At 33.6% G+C, this 22,153-nt stretch overlaps 1 protein-coding gene across 1 annotated transcript in view; it reads left to right on the forward strand.

Annotated features, from left to right (window-relative positions):
• The first annotated feature begins 3,287 nt into the window (after nucleotides 1-3,287).
• The window catches only part of LOC136801046 (uncharacterized), a 53,421-nt gene continuing 34,555 nt past the window's right edge, over nucleotides 3,288-22,153 (forward strand). The window contains exons 1-32 of the mRNA XM_067057674.1: nucleotides 3,288-3,538; nucleotides 4,658-4,726; nucleotides 5,219-5,290; nucleotides 5,984-6,049; nucleotides 6,286-6,357; nucleotides 7,794-7,862; nucleotides 8,153-8,221; nucleotides 10,220-10,303; nucleotides 10,583-10,654; nucleotides 10,861-10,932; nucleotides 11,157-11,228; nucleotides 11,615-11,698; nucleotides 11,829-11,906; nucleotides 12,072-12,152; nucleotides 12,600-12,653; nucleotides 13,311-13,382; nucleotides 13,733-13,807; nucleotides 14,166-14,249; nucleotides 14,454-14,525; nucleotides 14,884-14,949; nucleotides 15,506-15,577; nucleotides 16,042-16,113; nucleotides 16,882-16,953; nucleotides 17,383-17,463; nucleotides 17,690-17,758; nucleotides 18,024-18,095; nucleotides 18,701-18,769; nucleotides 19,231-19,308; nucleotides 19,467-19,538; nucleotides 20,004-20,075; nucleotides 20,994-21,065; nucleotides 21,843-22,058. Of these exons, the coding sequence (XP_066913775.1) occupies nucleotides 3,288-3,538; nucleotides 4,658-4,726; nucleotides 5,219-5,290; nucleotides 5,984-6,049; nucleotides 6,286-6,357; nucleotides 7,794-7,862; nucleotides 8,153-8,221; nucleotides 10,220-10,303; nucleotides 10,583-10,654; nucleotides 10,861-10,932; nucleotides 11,157-11,228; nucleotides 11,615-11,698; nucleotides 11,829-11,906; nucleotides 12,072-12,152; nucleotides 12,600-12,653; nucleotides 13,311-13,382; nucleotides 13,733-13,807; nucleotides 14,166-14,249; nucleotides 14,454-14,525; nucleotides 14,884-14,949; nucleotides 15,506-15,577; nucleotides 16,042-16,113; nucleotides 16,882-16,953; nucleotides 17,383-17,463; nucleotides 17,690-17,758; nucleotides 18,024-18,095; nucleotides 18,701-18,769; nucleotides 19,231-19,308; nucleotides 19,467-19,538; nucleotides 20,004-20,075; nucleotides 20,994-21,065; nucleotides 21,843-22,058 (2,651 nt within the window). The remainder of the gene's footprint in view (nucleotides 3,539-4,657; nucleotides 4,727-5,218; nucleotides 5,291-5,983; nucleotides 6,050-6,285; nucleotides 6,358-7,793; nucleotides 7,863-8,152; nucleotides 8,222-10,219; nucleotides 10,304-10,582; nucleotides 10,655-10,860; nucleotides 10,933-11,156; nucleotides 11,229-11,614; nucleotides 11,699-11,828; nucleotides 11,907-12,071; nucleotides 12,153-12,599; nucleotides 12,654-13,310; nucleotides 13,383-13,732; nucleotides 13,808-14,165; nucleotides 14,250-14,453; nucleotides 14,526-14,883; nucleotides 14,950-15,505; nucleotides 15,578-16,041; nucleotides 16,114-16,881; nucleotides 16,954-17,382; nucleotides 17,464-17,689; nucleotides 17,759-18,023; nucleotides 18,096-18,700; nucleotides 18,770-19,230; nucleotides 19,309-19,466; nucleotides 19,539-20,003; nucleotides 20,076-20,993; nucleotides 21,066-21,842; nucleotides 22,059-22,153) is intronic.

Here is a 22,153-nt window from a genome sequence, read left to right on the forward strand (position 1 = left end):
AGCAGCTGAATTCACTCTCAAGTCTCTAAATTTTCTTCAATTTATCTCACTCAAAGTCAATAAACTGTTTTGAACTTTCATTTTGTGTTTCTTTTATGCTTATGAGAGGAGTGAGTGTTGGAAATTTTGAAGTATACAGCGGAAGATAACTTAATATTTTGAAGATACACGTTTCTTTTATAAGAGCAAATACACGTTTTTTTATAAGAACAAACTATATAAGAACGCAACGTTTTGATGAATAAAGTATTAAAAACAATTATAATTTCACGGCTTTATGAACCCCCCCCCCCGGGATACTAGGTTTGCGGAATGACGGGTATGTGCCGCCCGACTTTTGGCGGCCAGGCCCTAAGATGGACCAAAACGTACCCTTAGCAGGACTTAAATACTGGGACTATTTTACCAAAAATTTACAGAATCAGTGTAACTTTTTTCCCACTGCTCTTTTTACAGGAGACAGTGCTTCGATTTTTAAGGCCTAGTTTATACGCTAAAGTAAAAACAATTCCACATATGTAAATGGGTCAGTGTTTGAGGTCCGGCATAATTTCCAGGAAATAGCCTACTCAGGCCCTTTAAGTGGATTTCTTTTCGGAAAAAAAGTTGATTCTACTAACCATTTTTGAAACATCATTACTCTTTCAAAAAAAATTATTTTTAAATTTTTTTTTCGACTTCATGACGGGGAAAGATAGAATTTTAATATGGTTACAATGATACCCGTCAAGTCGGTGAAAAATTTACATAGAATTTCATTAATGTGGAAAAAATCGCTAAAAAATACATAAAATGGCGCCTCCGCGGGATACAGTGTTGAGCATTTCACCTCAACTTTTGTACACGAGTAGTTCAAGCAGGTGGCTATTCAAAACTACCTCAATAGTGAAAGATATATTTGTAGTCTTTTCTCTATGCACGAAAGAATTACCAAAACTTCAGTATTTTCACTTGAGTTCGAATTTCAAGCCGTATTTTAACCATATTGCACAATGAAACCCTCCACTACAGAGGTACTTTCAATATGCCGACTCTCCTCCCTACTGCCTTGGAAAAAGAAAATCACGAATTTCCAATTTTGTATCGCGCGGAATGTAGGGAAAACATAGTTTCTCCAAGAAAATTCTCAAAAAATGGAAGGTACAGGCCAATGGGTAAACCTGTTTGTTAAAAATGGTTGATTGACAAGTAGATTCTTACGCAATAAGCCAGTAATCAAATTTAAAAGGAAGACGCACTTCTTTCGTTCTTTTGAGCATAAACCAATTAGCTAATTCTCTTATTTTTTTCTTAAAAGAATGTTTACAAGAATAAGACTTCGTTTATTAAATAATCTTTTAAAAGTGTTGATTGATGCGTGAGGTCTTTTCATTAAACATACAACTCTGTCGGTGTCTTTTTAGACTGTACCAGAGAGATCTTAGAAAAGAGGGAAAAGAGAGTTTTCGTTTCAGAACCACTTAAAGGGCCTGAGTATCTGGCAGTGCGCGGATCTAGATGGGTTTCGTCTCCTCCATAGATCTTTTTCTTGGGAAGTTGATCTTCAAATTAGTTCTCAAGGTTGGCTTGGCTCAAATTATTTCATCTACGGCTCAAATTTTAAGCAATTTCTCATAGTTTTTGAGGACGTTAATTTCATTTAAAAGCGCTGGTTTATTTTTCCATGAATCCCTTCAGAAGTTTTGCGGCGCATTTTTTGCTTGAGAGTCAGGTAAACGATATAGCGCTTTCGCAGCATTAATCTTTGATACGCATTTTGGCAGGACGCTAGTGTGACTAACTGTTTAACGTCTGAAACAATCACCAATAATACCAACAAAAAGATTCTTTCAAAAGGTCAAGATTTCTAAACATTTGTGCCAAATAAAAATCAAAGTTCTTTCTTTTCTCAAATTTAGGCTCCGAAAATATACCCGTTATTTTGCAAGCACCGACGATGATATAATGAAAATGGTTATTGGCAGGAGCATTGAAGTATATTTTGTTGAATGCCTTAGAGTACTTTCAGTTATAGTTTACATTCAGTTGGGATTTTTTTGTTTCATTAAACGTCAATCATGAATGAAACTTGATAGCCTATAAAACAAAAATTGTAATAGTATCTGTTCGTCTCTGTTTGATAGCGGTATTGTATTATTCTAAGTCCGACCAAAACAGTATTTAAAAATTTATACATGAAGTGTATTTTGACATTCATTTCGGGCAAATAAAAGAAAAAAAGTTAGATGAGAGACTGTGATTTCTCATTTTTCTGATTAATATCTCGGGCTTCTTGTTTTTGTTAGTTTTAATCATTAAAAGCTTGGAAATCGTGTTGTAATGGATCACATGAAAAGTGCTGGATTTTGAAATTGTTGGAGATTGTAAAATGTTCTTAAACGTCTGTAATACTGATCTCTTAAAAAGGGTTCAAATCACCCTGAATAGCGAAACAACAGAACCCCGGGGGAGGGGGTGCATGCGCCGCCCTAAAAGGTAGGTTTTTCGAGACCCTCTAAGGATGTACTTTTTGATAGAGTGCACTACAAGAATCTTCTTTTAGCAGGATACACTGTAAGGGTGTGTTTAGAGACTGCTGAATTGCAAGTCTGACAGTAATAATCTGATGTATCTTTATAGTTTTAACTTACTCTTGTCTCCCGAATAGACGTCCCCCCGCTAATTGTTAAGAGACAAAACAATCCATCCCCCCGCTCTTATTAAGACCCCCTCCCCGCTAATTAAATTCGAATAATTCAATATTTTATTTCAGTGTAGATAGACCTTAAACTTGCTAAAATTTTCCTTTTTGTTGGTAGTGGTTCTTATTTTACGTGCTCATTTGTTAAAGTTTATTCGGGAGACAAGAGTACACCCAGTTTGATTTGTTTTACACATTGTGTCGACATCTCAGGCTCATTTTCAGATGTCTCCAGCAAAATAAGATATGAAATCAAACTACACTGTAAGGGTTGCAAACGTTCGGTAAAATGCACTGTAAGGGTCGGATTTTGAAAGTCATATTTTGGTGGCACATACCGTCATTTAGAAATCGAGTGCCTCCCCCCCCCGGGCACAGAACACTTACAGTACAAGAAATTTATAATGGACTGCCTAGAATCTAAACTGATTAGCAACTTTTCTGGAAATTATCTCTGATCTACTTCTCTGGTGCCGGTAGACATTTTAAAACAAAATATTAAATTAAAATCACATCTTCTGGAGACGTATATTTTAGAGAAATATTTGGACAAAGACATAGAGAAAGAAAAAGGTATAGAAATGACGGTGCAAACTATTATGAAACAATGACGCTCTCACTTAATGTATTTTTGGTGTTGCTAACGAACCTTCGCCTCGTCCAATCAATCACGCAGAACGGGCATTTGTATTGGACGAACCGTTACAGTGCTGAAGGAGTGCAGTATGAACAATGGAACGGTTTTTGGTATTATAGAAATGGTTACAAAAGTGTTGATGACAATCGACAAACAAGCTCCAATTGTAAAGTCGATTTTGTGGAGAAAACATTAAAATGCTCAGCCGGTTCAAGCTCATTGTAAGTTTTAAAGTAAAATGCTCAGACGGTTCAAGCTCATTGTAAGTTTTAAAAGAGAATTTATGTAATTTTGCGACCTCAGATCAGTGGTAAAGCATCTGGCTACGCTACGATGCAAGGTCGTGGGTTTAATCCTCGTCGAACTATACCGAAAGACTTTGGTATTTGATACCTCTCAGCTTGGTGCTCAGCAATTAAGAGAAGGATCAAGGATAAATAGAGCAATCCAAGGAGAAATAGTTGTGCCCTCCCCTACTTCAGGTAGATAGCTATCGAAAGAGGACATTTCGATTCGCCTCCGACTGTGGCCGCAGACTTACTTTAAGTAATAGCACTTTTTTGGTTGAGTGACTGAACCTATTTGGACAAAAACTGCTGTTCATACGCACAAAGTCGGAGACGGTAAAATTACTTATTTACCGTCATCTGCAGTCAGTCAGAGAGTATCTAATCAGATTCTAACCGTCTCCGTCTCAGAAAAAACACACATATATAATCCTACAATGCAGTCTGTTTTTCTAAAGAATCCTGCATTGTAACACACGCATGCGTAATTTGTCGTTCTTTAAGCCATATGTAGTTAATTCCCGTGATAAATCAAGAAGAATGAATACGTAGGGTTGGTACATCCACTTTCGGTCGGGGTTATGGACGGCGAAATTTGTCGTTCTTTATGAAATTTGTCGTTCTTTTTGTCTATTTTTAGTAAATGTAGGATTTTTTAGATAACCCCTCTCCATGATAAGGGGAGCATCCTTGCCTCCATAATCCTTTACAAAACTACAAATCTCAGTGCGCATGCGACGTTCTTTTGACGTTCATATAACGTTATAAGAGCGTTAAATACATTATGGACGTCACGACAATCTTAAGTGTCAGTTAGGATATGACAAGGTGTCTAGAGTCCATAAGAAACCGTTGAAAAAGCAGTTCCAGCTGGCACACAACGTTTTTTCGACGTTTATCTAACGTTCATAACGTCCATATAACGTTAGATGAACGTTGAAACAACATAGTGTACCAGTAGGGGTACCAGTATGTGCAATATCATATTCGGTAAGTGGTAAGTTAGTAAATCTTTTTAGTGGATACTGAAAGTCTCTTGTTGATATTTTTCAGGAACATTTTCAACGAGCCAAACTTGAAAGAAATCCCTGCAGCTGGATTACCGAATAATGTTGTATCTCTGTAAGTTCGTCATATTGTTTCAAGTATCATTGAGCATCTGTTGATATTAATACACCTTTCAACTATTAGTGGCGAGGTTGGCTTTTCAAGGGGCTGGTAATGAATTTACAAGAAAATTTGTTTTGCACGGAACTTTTAGGCTACAATTAAATCAAGCCAATCAGATTCCCGCCAAAACTCTAGAGATATTTTCCCGGGCTTTTTGTTACTAGTCTCTTCAAAAGCCGAACGCATCGCTAAGGGCTGCTAGGTTTATTTACTATAGCTCGTTTCACACATAAAAAACTGTTGCATGTCAATCTCGTACCCAGAGCCATTTGAATTTGTACCACTTTTTAATTTTACCGATGGACGTCATTAAAAAATGGAATAAAGGGACTAGGTTCAAGTTTTTCTCCTTGAAACACTTCCAGAGCCTTTCATTTTCCGGATGAATGTTTAGGTCTGAAACTTGTACTCTCCCGAGATACTCTTATCTTTTTTTGTTACCAGGACAATACGAAACACTGGTCTGGAAACAATCCATCCTGACGCTTTCAAAAACTTGAAAAATCTTCAAACATTGTAAGTCTTCTGTTGAAAAGCGAATACATGCACTGATAAAAGCCTAAATACGATCCCTGCTCTCTATAAGTTTAAGCGGTGATGGGCTGTCCTTTAAAAAGTATTGGACCAGAGGTGGGGGCACTCGATTCAAAAACGACCATACGTGTGGCCCAAAATTAGGTCTTTGAAATCGGACCCTTAAAGTGAAGAGAAAATTTTGCAAAATTTGAGCGAAAAATCTACCCTTACGGTGCATTTTCTTGATAATGTTTGACCATTTTCAGGCAAAATATGATCAGATTTTCCAAATTTTAGCACTCTTAAAGTGCAATTTTTCTCATCTTTACTGATTTCGACCCTTACTGTGCACTTTGAGAAACTTGGAAAATATACCTTAAAGGGCCGCACGTATGGTAGGTCATTTACCTTGAGTACCTCCCCCCCCCCGGGTACCGAACATTGTGGTGTGCGATGAAACTTTTTTCATTCTACGCTCCAAACGAGTGCTATACTCGCCCGCAAAGTTATATAGAACTAACAGTGTCTGGACAACACTATTCATTCTTACATTAGAAATGAGGACTTTCTACTCAGTATGCAGTTAGACGATCCATTCTCTAATTACGAGGGTCGTACCATATCATCAAATGAGCTGAAAGAAACGTTCAATATTAAATGTGCCTCTAATACAATTATTTCAAATTCATACAGGATTATTGTTGAAAGCAAGTTGAAATACATGCCCGACTTGAGTGAGTGTGATGCTCTAACTGAAATGTAAGGTTTTGTATCTTTATTTATCTCTTAATCTTTAGGGCCGTTCTTAAAACTTTATGATACTATCCAACAACCATGTTATATTCTATGCTATCTGCAGTTTATTAAAGGTTCTGTTTCAGACTACGAATAGACTGTTCAATTTGCAAACTTCAAGGAGAAGTAATTCAACCCAGAAATATGTAGTTTGATATTGATTGATTTTATGGATAAAAATTTATTTCAATTTTCTTTAGTGACTTTTTCCAAAACCAGATCGAAATCTTTCGTCACAATTTCACAAGACTTCCAAGCAAATTGATCAAAATGTAAAGTATATTTTCATTCCTTGAAATTGTAAAAGAGGTCAATAAAAGAGAAAAACGTAGACTGTGCTAATGAGTTCTTGGCATTGCTCCAAGTTTTGTGCCAAGTCTTTCCTGTATCAACACGCATGCTGCACATTGCCTTCATTTCGATAGTGTGCTGCTAAACTTTGGGCTTGTAGTGAGATTCAAACTCACGACTTTCGCATTATAGTGCAACTACTCTACCGACTGTGGTACACGTTTTTATAATAACATCCAAAATTTTTGAAGCCTTCTGATGTTCTTAACTTTTTGAGTTTTAAGCCTAAAAATGTTCTTAACATGTTCTTATTTTTTAGACTTTTTTTGTCCATTTTCCTAAGAAATCGGGTGTTTTAGATTCCACGAAGCATTAAAATGCTCTTAAATTGTTCTTGACATTTTTGTCATCGAAGCTTTATGTTCTTATATAGTTTATTCTTATAAAAAAACTTGTATTCAGTACACAGCATCATGAACATATAAACGACTGGACATCTATCTTTTATTGTCTCTTTGAAGCGAGCTTCGTTGCCGCCTGTATTTCAAAATTGGTATGAAAAATCCGACAATATTCCGTCATAATTTTATTTCTTTGAATTATTTAGGTAAAAGGATTGATAGAGCTTGAGCATTACTCTCAATCTACAAAAAAATTATTTTCGAATTTTTTCACAAGTTTGTAATATATTTTATCAGCATTTTCAACTCTAAAATGCAGAATTTCAACTGCGTGTATACTTTTGAATCCCTTTTGTCACTTCAATAATTTTTTTTATGACTTGAAAAAAATAGCTTGCCAAAGTTTAGAGCCTGTGTCATAAGAATATCGAAATTAGAATGCGACACTTTCTAAAACTATTAGACACTTTTAAGTCAAAATTTAGAAATATTAGTCGGAGTTTTGACAAGCTGACGATGATTTTGCCTCTGTTATCTTTGTTATGATATAGATAAAAGACTTGAGAAGAGTAGAACAACAGAGACTTTTGTCGAAGTTTTGACGTTGTTAGCAAGGTACTCCCAAGTGGTATATCATCAAAATCTATTGTTTCATTTTATGCTTTTAACGAGGCGGCAACGAAGCTAGCAGCCTTTTCTACAAAAAGACAAAGGAGATGGATGTCCAGTCGTTTATATGTTCATGACAGCATACACTGGAAGTAAATATCTCACTTCTAGTCCTCAGTTTAGTCAGTTTAGTCAGTTTAGTGCTACCTGAGATTAATGCGAAAACATGTACCTGTTGGTACTAAACACTAAGTCTTTTTAATAATGATATCGTTGAATATTTTGTAGCACAAAGCAAAAAAAGGTGCACTTTCGAAAGATTTCAATCAGTTTTTAACTTGATTTGATTCATTGATCATTAATTAGTCATCTCGTGATCACCATTTTCACTATTATCTTACTTCCAGAAATTTGGTGCGGAATGACATCGATAAACTCCCTGATGGTTATTTCAATTTGCCAGAACTGCAATATTTGTAAGTTTGATGAGAAATTCTCGCTGCTAGCACCCCTTCTCTGTAATACCACTCTGATCATGTCTTATTTTTCATAGTGAGCTAAAGAGATTTATTATAAAATTGTGTTTTTGCGTCCGATTAATGAGGAATTGATTATATAAACCGTTGATAAAAACTACGGAGTACACACGTCACTTTCGGCCCATGAAAGAAAAATGGCTCAAAAAACTGTAAATAAAGCTAATTTGTGTGTGAACAAAAAATGTGTTTTAAAGAAGACCTAGTAAATTCTTATCTCCTATTTTCAGAGCACTCTCCCACAATCAAATGAGATACTTCCCTGGAAAATCAATAATGGCGGAAAAACTGTCCTATTTGTAAGTGGTGATAAAAATTTTTAGTTTTTGAGAGTCAACAGAGTTCAAGATGCTCAACTAAGTTCTTCTCTATCATGCATCGCACGAAAATAATTTTTTATTGCTCCACAACAAAGTCGTAAAAAAAATCGAACCTTCCCGCGTTTTCCCGCGTTTTCCCGCGTGAAAACGTATTCAAGGGAAAAGTCAAAATGGCGCGATCACTTTCGATTTTTCTTCACTGATCCAATCCAACGTGCTGCTTTTCACTTTGCAGTTTGTGGTTGTGTACCACCTCAAATGGTAATCTAAAAGTTTTATTGGTATAAGTTTTTCGTTTTTCATTTTTTTATCAATGACCAATTCCCCTCCTAGTACAGGTTGTTGGTCATAGAAAATCTAGACGTTTTTTTTGAAGAAAATGTTTTTAGTCGCGCGGCTGAGGTCGAAAAAAGTGGCTAGAAAATGATTTTCGTGATACACCTCTTAGAAGTAACTTTTTTTGGTGGAAACTCGCGAATTAGTATATGTAGATTCCAAAATCAAAAAGTTTCCACGATATTATCGTGCAAGTAACGACTAATTGGCGTTTTTTTGCGTTTCCAGGCAAAATTGCAAGGCCTGGAAATTCATGATTTTTGGGGGGTCTTCAAATTAAAATAAAACCTGTATCACATGATAGAGCTCTTCAAACTGAGCAAAAAAGTGTATTACACCAAAGTCCCAACTTCTCTAGATCAAAAGTTATGGGCCTATTTGTGGTCAAAAAGGTGTTAATTTGCATAAATTAATGCAGATTGTGGGGAAATTCCCTGTTTTCCATCAGTTTTTCACCACAAATAGGCCAATAAATTTTGATCTAGAGAAGTTGAGACTTTGATGTAATACACTTTCTTGCTCAGTTTGAAGAGCTCTATCATGTGATATAGGTTTTTTTTTAATTTGAAGACCCCCCAAAAATCATGAATTTCCAGGCCTTGCAATTTTGCCTGGAAATGCAAAAAATCACCAATTACTCGTTACTTGCACGATAATATCGTGGAAACTTTTTTGATTTGTAATCTACACATACTAATTCGCGAGTTTCCGTTGTTTTTTTTGGAATCTAAAAGATGTATCACGAAATGAAACGTTTTTCGACCTCAGCCGCACGACTATTTGTGTTAAAGGCAATCAAATGTACTCAAAACAAAAGCTCATTTGATATTCATCCAAAGCCAACCTAGGAAGATTCTTACGATAATATTTTCAGCAAAGATGCAAATAGTTGTTTTGGAGAACGCAGCGGCCTACTGAATAACAAATTATTACTCCACATTACTTTACCTCCTCAGCCAATAAAAACGTGATAAATTATCTTGTTTCTAGGTAAATGTTGTGGAGTAATTAGTTATTCAATAGGCCGTTGTGTTCTCCAAAACATCTATTAAGTTTTGGGGTGAAATTAATCGATTAAACTACGCACAACTCTACATGGCCCTTTCATCAAATCCAAGCAGCCCCCTGATAATCACAGGGTTCATGCAATTTTAGAAATTTTATTTATTTTTTTCAAAATTCAGGAAGTTCTTTTTATTTAAGTAAAAAAGGAAAAAATTGGGGACATTTTCAGGAAAATTAAGAAATCTGGAAGCAAAAAGAAAAATTTACGCATTTCTATTTGTTTCCATTTTTCTGGTTTCAACTTTTTATTTTAATTTTGGTTTTTGGCTCTAAATTGCAAGCAAATGATGCAGAAACTTGTATAGGTTTTTTTCAACTGGTTCAGAACTCATGGTATTTCTAAGTTTGCCTGGAAAGTCTTGTGGTGATCTCATCACCAAATTACAACCCCTTTATAACTTTTGAAGTACATTTTTTAAACTATGGTCAGAATTTTGTGCTTTCTTTATCAGCCATTTTCGATGATTCCCAAAATAATTTTTGTTTCTATAGCAACTTATGCTATAGGCAACCACTATTTCAACATATTCTACTTTTTCTTGGAATTTTAATTTTTGACTATTTTCTTCTCTACAGGGGAGTTGATGCAAACCATATCAAAACAATACCATCTATATATTTGGAAAACCTTTTTGGTAATCAGAGTCAACTTATTCATCTGTAAGCATACAGACTTTTACGTTTTGGTTCTATTTTAAAAGCATTGGTTCATCATAGCCTTTTGCTGAAGATTATCCGAAGGGCAGGATGAGATTATTTTTTCGTTTCACAATCATTTTTAAATTGTAAACTTTCTGTATATCATTGGATTTTTTTTTAATTACTCCTACATTTATAATTGAAAAACAATTCAACTGATTATGAATTAAAGAAATTCCTGAGGAATTTATATAATTTGGACTTAAAGCACTTTTAATCGATAGTTATGATATTTCATAGGAATGCAAGTAACAATCAAATCAATTACATAGAAGCAAATAGTTTGAAAAATTTGATACACTTGAAAATATTGTAAGTAAAATGAACTATCTGGTACTCCATAGAATTAAAGTTGAAGTTTTATCACAATGTCCAATCAATGGTAGCCATAATTAGATTTGATTGACATTTTTAAAACTAGATTGCATAATTCTTTTAATAGAATATTTTTCCTAGAGTGCTGCTTACTGTTAAAATTATTTATTGTTACATAATGAATATAATTTTATGATCCTTAGGGAATTGCACAACAACAGTTTACCGTCAATTCCAGTAGACACATTTTGGAATATCCCTGAATTGTTACATCTGTATGTCTGTTTTAATATATTTTCTTTCTTGACTACTATGTAAATTAATAGTTTTCTTTTGCTTATTCAGTAATACTCTTATATTCCTTTTAAATTAGGATTTTTAAGGAACTTGTTTCTTTTCTAAGTCACTTTTTCATAAATCTTGGGCAATTTCAATGCTTTAATATCTAAGTTATGTTAGACAGTCTCAATGTAAACTCTCTAATATTTCAACATTTCAGTGATCTAATTCGAAATAGAATCAAAACTTTAACATCAAGATCAGTTGAATCATGTCCAAAACTTATAACACTGTAAGTAAACAGTTGTATTACGTACATTGTTAAAATTAACAGGATATATAAAATAAAATCTCATTTTTTAACCCTTAGCAAAAGCTTCAAAATTTTTGTTAAGAGTTGAGAGCTTTTAACTTATATACTACTCACAAATAATAGAGTTTTTAGTGTGAGGTGCATGTAAGGTTTATGAGAAGAGTTTTAGAATTATCATAACTTGCTCCTTAGTTCTATGTTAGTTTTAAGAATACATTACAATCACTGTTAAGGGCTTGAAAAGAAAATATGAGCCAGACTTAGTGTCTTATCTGGTCACACCTTTGATCGTGATATGTTGTGAAAACAAAAATTATATCTGTCCTCTTATGCTTCAAACGATTTACAAAATATTTATTTTTCAGGAAAATCCACTCTCAACAAGACGATGCAAAACTTGAAAAAGTTTTTTTTGACTCCCTCAAAAACCTTACAAGTTTGAAACATTTGTAAGTTTTAAGTCACTTTTATAAATATGCAGTTTGAAGATTCTTTGGACTTAAAATCGTAGTATTTTGATTAATCACTTCAGTTTAAAAAAAACCCTTCATGATTGCTTTTTCTCATCAAAACTTTTAGATGGCTGAGTAACAACGCCTTGAAGAATTTTCCCCATGGTGTGCTGTTTGAATCAGAGTGGAGCTCCCTTACTGAATTGTAAGAATGATAATTGAAACTTTAGAAACAAATTTTGATTGATGTATTCTTTTCAATGTTGTTAAATCTCCTAGAACATTGATGTCTTTGTTCTTATCTTTGAGAAGGGGATTTTTTTAAAATTCTGACTCCACAAAAATATTGTACGATGTTTTTCTATTACAGATATCTTGGGAACAATCAAATCACATCTATTTCAGAGTTTTCTTTGAATGATTTTGATGATTCAGATTTCAATAACCATAGGTATTCTTTTAGACCTTATAGGTTCTGGGACACTCTTTTTATTGTGGTTAGTTCAAAAGTAGATATGATTTTGAGACCTTTTTAGGGGAGGAGCTTGCAAATTATTTTTCATCAGGATTTTATGACAAGAAGTTGAATTCAATCAAAGTGGCCAATATCATACCATACAATGCTTGAAATTCTGAGCAAAAAAATTCAAGAAGTTCGGAGTTCTGTCAGGCTCATTATAGCTCATACTTCACATGCCTTTAGTTTTTTTGTGTATTTGAGAATTTCAAGCTTTTTTCCATGTCATAAATCTGCTGTTGAATTCAACAAAGGGTTTTCCTCCCATCTAAGTTTTCTTGTGGTTAGTTAATTCTTTCACTATTCTCAAATATGAAAGTAAAAATTTTATACACAGAATGGTTGGATGAGTGATATGCTGTTGCCACAATTTTATTTTAGAACGAAGCAAAAGGCCTTCAAGCCCTTTCTCAAGAATCCAGCGCTGACCAAAATGTAAGCTAAAATTGTTTAATAATCGTACAATAGAGGAGGCGATGGTAAGAACAGTGAAAGATAATAATTTAGATTGTACTAACTTTTTTTAAACATGAATGAAGTTTGTACCTGGTTGGCCCAAGGACCTTTGGTTGGGACAATTTTACCCCAAAACTTATATTTAGAAGAGGCTAGCCAATATTTGAGGCCAAAACTTACACAATACGTCTCCTATCCATCTTGTCTAAACCCTTCTCCATATATTATGCAAATTAGAAGTAAAAGTACTAATTTTTTTGAACTTGAATAAAGTTTGTACCTGGTGGGCCAAAAAATGCAACATAATTTAAAGTCAAAATATATTACAAACTGTTAAGGGTGTGACCAAGAATTTTTAACCAGATATTATTTAGTCACCTTAATTTTGATGTGTCAAATTAATTTAAAAATAAATCACATCCCCGGTGAGACTTTCTTATTGCCAGTTTACAACGGAAAAGGACAAAAACTAACCTAAAAAAGGCAACAAAAGTAGTTTTAACTTGATAAGCCATTAGTTGCGTCTGGTCTACCGTACTTACACATGACAATTCAAACGCCCGCTTTTGTTGTTTATAAAATAAATTGTAGAAAGTCTTCTAAATGAACTTATGAGCTTCATCTTCTTCTTTTAAGCGATGCACCCAACAACCAGATACCAAAGATCGACGTTGAAGAATTTGCATATTGTTTCAATTTAAATTATTTGTGAGTAAATACTACATCACATCAGTTAATGTATCAGAATAGCTTAGAAAAAAATAGCCAATAGTCTACAGTGAATTTTTTTTTTGCAAAACTCCTCATAATTCATGCAAAATTTAATGACTTTTATACTTAATATATCAATCTCGAAAACCTATTCAATCTTCTTTTGGAATATTATCTAATATCTATTAATAGCTATTAATATCTATCGTTTGAGCAGAGAATTGGGATATTATTTAAATTATTCTAAACCCAGTTTAGATAATTATTTTTGAGGATTTTAGAAATTTATCTGCTTATTTTTAGGAACATACTGTATAGAGAAACTTTATTTCCAAAATGTCTTATAGGGATTTATCAGGTAATCGGTTGCAAGATACGACTATTAATGAATATGCATTCCAAAATACTTCATTGAGGGAGTTGTAAGTCACTTGTTTCATTCTAATAAATAATTAAAATAACAGATACATGTCACCTTAGATAGATCTATTCTAAGCCAAATTACTGTATATAATATATTTCTACGCTTTCATTCATCTTGATAAAGACAACTGTCAAAAAGTCGTCCACACGACTGTGTTTTTAGTGTTCACCGGTAATAAATACTTGTATATGTTCTTTGTCTGCCTTATTAGTATTTTCTTTTGGTGGATTGTTGGCTAATGTTGGCAGGGGTCAACTCTGGGTCTGGGGTCTGGGCAAAAATGGTCAATAAGATATCATTCTTAATTTATCTTATCAATTTCGTTGATTTTAATCGCTCTAATATCTTCTGTTTAGACGTTTGAACAGTCAGATTGGAGGCATTCAGTATGTACCTGCAGCGTTGAAAAATAATCAAAGCTTGAAATTCATAACAACAATGTGAGTTTAATGGATGATGATCTTTCACTTTTAAAAATAACATTCGAATTCTGTTTCTTTTTCTTCATACACCTCACGGTTGTATAATGTCATTTTAGTTACATTATTACATGGTCTGAATTATCATGCTTATCATGCTTCAAAATCACTCGCTTTCTTATTGATAAATTTGTCCTCTGTGATGATTGTTTTGTTTAATTTCAGTTATTTGACTGGAAACAAATTGACTTTTCTTGAGAAGAATTCATTCACTTCTTTGTCGACATTGAGAAACATGTATGTAGGGGTTGGTCTAAAAAGCAGGATACTCATTGGTTTAGCCAATTGGTCCAGGTCATGGGGTATCACTTTAGGTATACAGAAGGGATATCATTAGTTATTGTCTGTGATTTATACAGGTACCCAACAACCTAGCCCTATCAGCTACCCCAACCGGCTACCCTGATTTTTAGACTGACCTGTAAAAAAGGTTTTAAGTATGCACAACTATATAGTAATTATATGCAGTAGCCAGCAGGTTATACATTTTTAAATTATTTTTATCGATAATAGTGTACTGTGAAACTAAAATAGAAAATTATAAATAGAAGACCACCAAAGCCATATCTGCTTTTTATTGATCTTCTTCTTTCAGAATCTTGGAGAACAACAGAATTATTGCAATCGAAGATGGAACATTCCCCAAGGACATTCAACACATGTTGGTTTTTATTTTCTCTAGAGTGTTATCAATCATTAATTCTTGTCACTTTCTCTTGATGAACTACGGTATGGTGAATACAAGTTATGGAATCTCTAATCCTGTCTCTAGACTCTAACAAAACGGTAGCCTAGTTAACTAAGACCATGTTCACACGTTACTGTTCCGTTTCGTTCCGGTATGATTTTCGTTACGGATCAAGTGTGTTCATATTGGTTTCGGAACCTTTCGGAGCGAGAAAACTGAGCAGTTCCGTTCCGATGAAAAACAGTGGAGCGAAACCGTTTCTATCTGTTTTGCTTTGTAACGTCTTCTTTTGATGTTTCAACATCTGAACATGGTCTAAGCCCGTATTCACAAGGCTATGACACACAGTTAATGGCAATATAGCGTTTTCGGCGCTTTAAAGATTTTTTTTTGTTTACAGATTTTAAGTTTGCTTTGAAATACTGTCACAACTTACCATCAAATTTATCCTGTTGGCTGAATCAAACTAGCTTACATTTCCAGGCTAGCAAAACAGTTCCAATTTTTGTTCAATGTTGTTTATTTTTAGTGATCTATCAACCAATGACTTTTCATTTAAAAACCAACAACAATTCAAAAACCTTGAAAATCTTCACACTTTGTAAGTTGTATTTTTTGAGTTAATTGGGGTTATAGTTTAATCTTCCAGACGAAATTAAGCCAGAAGTATTATCCCTGATGTATTTTGTGTTTTTTATTCTAAAAGGGAAGGTGATGTCAGGGCTGCAAATAAGAAATTTTTTGGCCGGTAATTTTTCGAGCGTGACGAGAATGATTTGAGCAGGGGGTCTGGCGGAACCCCCTTAGAAAATTTTGTCTGAATTGACCTTTAGATTGGCTAAACTTATTCAAACTAATATTTCAATCAACTCAAATTTTTTTATTACTTTTAATCACTTTTATAGCCTGTTAATTAAATTACTTTCTTATATGTTTTACATAGTAGAATTTGTTCAAAAACTTTTTATTCATAAAAATCATATATCTGATGATCGTCTATGGCGTGAAACAGTCTGTAATGTTTTAATAAATTTCAAACTAATATTTTTTATTTTTTGTTTTCAGAGATCTAGGAAGTAACAAGATTGATATCATTCCTGATGACTCTTTTCACGGGTTAAAGAAGTTGCAAAACTTGTAAGAGAAAATCTTTTTAGACCTAAGTAATCTAAGATTCACGAAGGAAAGAACAGTTTTTTATGACACAGTAAAATCAACTTTTTTTATGATATGAATAAATAATTTCTGTGTCATAAAAATCAGCTTTCTTTCATGAATTTTTTTTTCTAGTAGGGGGAATTTTGTTCGATTTTTTGGAATCGCTCGAATGTTTTGTTAGAAGCACTTGTTATACATTTTTCGAAAGCTAAGGGGTAGGGGAATCGAAATTACAATGTTTCCAATTTTTTTTCGGACACTTTGGTGTGATTTTCGGACAAATATGACGGTCTCAGGCAAAAATCATAGGGTTAAAAATTAATGAACATTTTAGCTCGAGAAAACGGAGACCTGTTGTATATTTTTGGAAAGCTCTCAAAAAATTAAGATTAGAGGTATATTGCAAGTATAGGTGATTTCTGTACCTAACTCGAGACATTAACCCTTGAAAACCGTGTTTTTCAGCCAGAAACAGATATTTTGTCCAGTTTTTGCGCTTTTTGAAGCTCAATATCTCGAGTTAGGTACTGAAATCACCTATACACCTTAGCTTTCCAAAAATGTATAACAAGTGCTTTGATCAAAACATTCGAGCGATTTTACAAAATTCCCTCTACTAAAAGATGCATACAAAATAAACAAAGGTTTCAAACAATCACATCCAAGGTCAAATTTTCATCACAACTCAAAACCCATTCCCTTTCCCATTTTTTCAGTTATCTCATTTTTTAGAATATTTCATTTCAGATATCTTCCTCGAAATCGAATTGGGCGAATTTTGAAAATCCATTTCAAAGATTTAGAATCACTCTTGAACTTGTAAGATTATTATCATATGAATTAATGTTGTTGAAGATAGACCAAACTTTTTGAAATTTTTGGACAAGCTCTCTTAGCTATTTTTACATCTAAATTTCATAATTAACTCATAAAAATCTGTAAATAAAATCAGATAGACAAAAAAATGTTTGTGATGGCTCTCTTTTCTTTGATAAAAGCCACTAAATATTGACAAAGCAATAAAATTTGAAAACAAAATTTCAACAAAAACGAAGATTCGAACCCATTCTATATCAGAAACCGTTCTATGGCTTTTTTTGCCTTCAGGTATAGAATGGAGAAGTTTAAACCTGGACAACCTTTTGATTTTCAGATTACAACGAATCTATTATCAAAGGTTGTGTATTTAAATGTGAAAGCACGGGAAGACTTGATATGCAGAATTTCTCCCTCTATCTTCAATTTTAGATATCTCCATGACAATCAATTAGCATTCATTGAAAATGGTGCTCTTGCAGCAATCAAAAGTGAAAATAGACTCGGCCACATGTAAGAAAAATTTGAAATCTTTCTAGTTTTATTGTTTTAATTGAATTTTGATATCTTTTGATTGAAATTTACAAATATAAATGGGTGTTGTTTTGCTATTCAATTGAATTCCTCTTGGATATTACGATTTCTTATGAATCGTGTCCGAACAACTCACATCTCCCCTCACATCAACTTTTTTTCATTTTGAGATGACAAACATAAAACCTCAATTTCTTTTTCATAGAAACCTCAGTAATAATCGGTTGACAAAGATTCCAATATCAGATTTCTGGAACAGACGAGTCGTCTATTTGTAAGTCTTTATTGTCATAATATCCATGGAAAGTGTGTACTTGTGTCGATGCAAAATGAGCTCCTTGTTTGTTTCCAATTTCATAAATGTTTTTATGATTATGAGATTATTTATTTTGCTAGATGGGCTATTTTTGTTGGAGATTTAGCAGAATTTATCGAAAACGTCCTATTCCACTGATACTTCTATTAAACTGATACACTTATAAATTTTTATATTAATGGTGGTATGACGTCATAAACTATCCATCTTTTTTTATCTTTAGGAATCTGGACAATAATCGAATCACTAAAGTCTCGTCACAAGCATTTGTTAACGTATCCAACTGTAACTACATGTAAGACTTCATAGTACCTTAAGGGAACTTTTTTTGGCGGGAACTAATTTTGGCGGGCAGCAAATATCCTAAAAAAAATTTATTTTGGCGGGAACTTATTTTGGCGAATAGTGAATTTTTTAAATTTTGGTGGGAACTAATTTTGGCGAATGACAGCGTAAATTTGTTCTATTTTGCCTTATTTTGAGCAATTTTTATGAATTTTAGGGGTTATTTAGGCAAGGAAACAAAAAAATTAATTTTGGCGAGACTTATTTTGGCTAGTGAGCAAAATGTCTAAATTCGCCAAATCTGCCAAAATTAGTTCCCTTAAGGTATTAGAATTTGTCTGATTTCATAACTTGTCTGCCTTATAGAGTAATTTTCTGATTGGTTTCCACATAGTATAAAAAAGTGAACACTTAAAAGCGAATGGGTTTTTATTAATCATCTTATTTATATGTTAAAAATTTCTTTCGAAACAATTAGAACCATTTCGTATGTTTTATAGCCTAATTGTTATTCCTCTAACAAAAATGACCAAATTTTAAAAAGCGAAAAATCGTCAAAATTGCCTTTAATAAGTGTTTGAGTTTCTTGAATTATCTTTACTTGTCTTTTTACAGAAACTTACGAGGGAATAAAATCGAAAGAATAGAAACGAATGGTTTTCATAATGTACATTGTACTGATTTGTAAGTTTCTGACTGGTTGTTCTACTTTTTCTTTTGGTAACACCACTTGGGTTGGGTTGACCATTGAAAAAGATGACACCCTTTTGCAATGAAACGATATTTATAGCTAATTTTCCAATAAAGCTAATTTTCTAATAAAGTTGCATAATTTGGGGCACCTGCATTCTGTGGGATAGGGAATGCAAGAATTTTACTCTTTAATATAATTACTCTTTAATTTTATGTCATTTTCAAAATAACTGATTGTTTACAAGTGACGTCTTTCTCAAGTTGAAAAAAATTTTCGAAGTCGTTATAGCCTGTCAAAATTCATCTCGATAATCAATCTTTAACTTTTCTTTTAATCGCCCAAAACAATGAAATTAAATGTGTTTGTAAGAACCATTTCCCAGATAAAAGTTATTGGACTTTACAGTTGTGCATATTATGAATAAAGTAAATCTTGATGTTTTCTTTCTCAGATACATTGGTGGGAACGGCAACAACATCATACGACATTTACTTCCCTTTGCCTTCAACAACATCAACAGTCAAAATGCGTAAGCTTTTTTTCAAAAATGCTCACCGATGGTGCAAAGATGCATCGAATATTTGAACTCTTTCGACCCTAATTGAGTCGAATGCCTGGGTTCCAGTCTCCATCTACAGCAACTTTAGTGATCAGTGATATGTAAAACTTTTTTCTTTTTGTTTTCAGTGATCTTTCATATTCGTATTTTGAGGAGATCCCAGAGAACGCCTTCATCATTGAACAGATATCAAGGGAAATGTAAGTGCGAAGCAACAGTCTTTTTCTACAATGACCGCCATAATATTTGGCACAAAAGGAGAATTCCCTCAAAACTTTGAAACCTCAAATGATCTTTAAGTGCTTTAAAGTACGGTTAGAAAATAGAGTTTTAACTCTGAGTTTTTTACATTAGACTTAAGACTTACAAGCTTAGGATCTCAGGATCTAAAAGCATAAAAATGTTCCAATATTCCTCCCAAACCGAAAAATCCAATGAAACAAAGTGGGAGTACTGAAATATCAATTCTCGCCCGCGAGCTTTAAATTCTGAAAAACGTTAGAATACCCAAAATTGCCAATATATTTCGGCGCTGATTGTAGCTTAAACTTGTTTATTTCAAATTTAAAAGTGATTTGAATGTCTCTAGAGAGAAAACAAAAAGGGAATGGATTAGTTAGCCAAGATTTAATTTTCTTAAATATTTTGTTTGTTTTCGTATTTAGAACGTTAAACCATGGGAAGATAACAACCATCCAAGAAGGAGCATTTACAATCACTAACTATGTTGATGTGCTGTAAGTACAATATACCATCCTGGATTTCCGGTCTTTTTGGACTGACTGTTGGTACAATTTTTAAGCAGGACTATTCATCAAACACCAAGCCATTTTTCGGAGGTGGTTAGAAAAATACCGTAGCTTTATACGATCCGTCCCAAAAAAAGTGAACAACGAAATAAATCGGCAGAAAGTACTTTAAGGTTTCGGAAATACGACACGAGATCTTGTTATCGTTCGTTAAAGGGTTAAGCCTCTGAGTGCATCGTGTGGTTATTATATAAGCTATTTACAGAAAGCGACATGCATGTGCAAGGCATCAATCCCACAATGCACAGTGGATGACGTGAGAGCTCGATGGCCTTTTTTCCTTAGTGTGGTTCAAGCCGGATTAACGCACTTGACCCAAAAAACTGTGTATTAGTGTATCGCAAGCTGATAGGCAGTATAACTAACTAGAGCGCGGACGGTTTTAACGAGACGACTCTTAGACTGCTCTTTGCAGGTGTCCTCTTAAAAAGAAAATTTCCATCATACATAAAAAAGATCTTTTCTTTAATATTTCTCCATAAGGTTTTCTATACCTATTTATTGTTCGGTATTGATTTGAAACTCGCCTTTTACCATAGTCATTTTATAAAAAACTCTGTGTGTGGTATTGTATTGTTTTAGCTTCATTGTCATATGGTGATTTGCATACTTTTGGATCACGTTACCATTTTTGACTCTTCGAATTGGTTTATTTTCTAGTCACATGATAAAAATCTATGCAAAACAAATCAATTTACGTACGAAAGCTCTAACTCTTAACAATAGAAAAAACAACAGCCTTCAAAACCGGGGTTTTTTATAATGGTTCCGTTTCTACAATGGCTTACAACGTATAGCAATTATCATTTTCAATTACAGTTACTTCAAATTTTATTTTTCATTCAGAGCATTGCAGAACAATGAAATTCAAGTGATTAATCGAAATATCTTTAAAACTGGATCCAGGATTGGAACATTGTAAGAATCTTTTTAAATAAAACTTTCCATTTGTCTAAGCTTTAAAGCTACAGATACATGTTTTCTCTTATAAGAACATTAAGTCTTCGATGGTGAAAAATATTAAAACAAGTTGAGAACATTCACGGAATAGGTTTTTTAAAGAAGAAAACTTACATTATACTTTTGAATATTGTTTCGTCTACTGTCTTCGATCAAGCTAATGAATAGCACACCGTTATGCAAACGTCATAATTATTACTTTTAAAACTTGACCGAAAATCAACCCCACAATCCTTTTCGTCTTAATTAAAAAGTCGTGAAAGTCTTTACTTTTTCTTTGTAGTTGAGTGTAATTTGCATGCAGGCGTAGTTAACGCGAAGGGTGATGGGATTGAATTTCGGTCAAACAGAAAAATCAATGTCTATTTTTAGATTCACTGCGGTATGCTATTAGTGACAAGTCGTCTTTCACGACTGCCTGGGACCGCAATAAGATTATTTTTAAAATTTAGAATGGAGAACTGAAGAATTTTCACCTTTAAGAGGGTAATTTATTTCTGACGCATCCGGTACCATTTCCAATGTAGTAATTATTACATAACGCGCTTCCGAAATGGAGAAGCATCATCGATAAAATCGTTCAAGAATAGTTTAAACAAAGCATGGGCAAATCATGAACTACGCTTTTTATTGTAAATGAACAAAGACCAGTTCTAGAGGCCCACGACGTGCCTTAACATTTGTATTCGTTGTAATAATAATAATAATAACAATCCTCTTTCTATTCTCTTTCAGAAAACTTGCTGACAATGCAATTCGTGCTTTACACGATGAAGCATTTGTTGGTCTAACCATCACTAAATCCATTGAACTTCAACGCAACAAGTTGGCCGTTTTCCCGGTCAGACCTTTACAAAGTTTCACCGCTATCGAAACATTAGATTTGAGCAATAATGAGATACAATCACTTCCAGCAAACGCATTGCGAGTCTTCACCAACATGAAGAAGTTGTAAGTTCAGGGGGTTGTTCACGGGAAAGTGAGCTGGCCCGGTGAGGTAGAAATGACATAATACAGTTGACATTCCTTGAAAGTATGAGCCATAA

This window comes from Clytia hemisphaerica, unplaced genomic scaffold (assembly GCF_902728285.1).
Source record: "Clytia hemisphaerica strain Z4C2 unplaced genomic scaffold, Clytia hemisphaerica genome assembly, whole genome shotgun sequence".
Classification (NCBI taxonomy): domain Eukaryota; kingdom Metazoa; phylum Cnidaria; class Hydrozoa; order Leptothecata; family Clytiidae; genus Clytia; species Clytia hemisphaerica.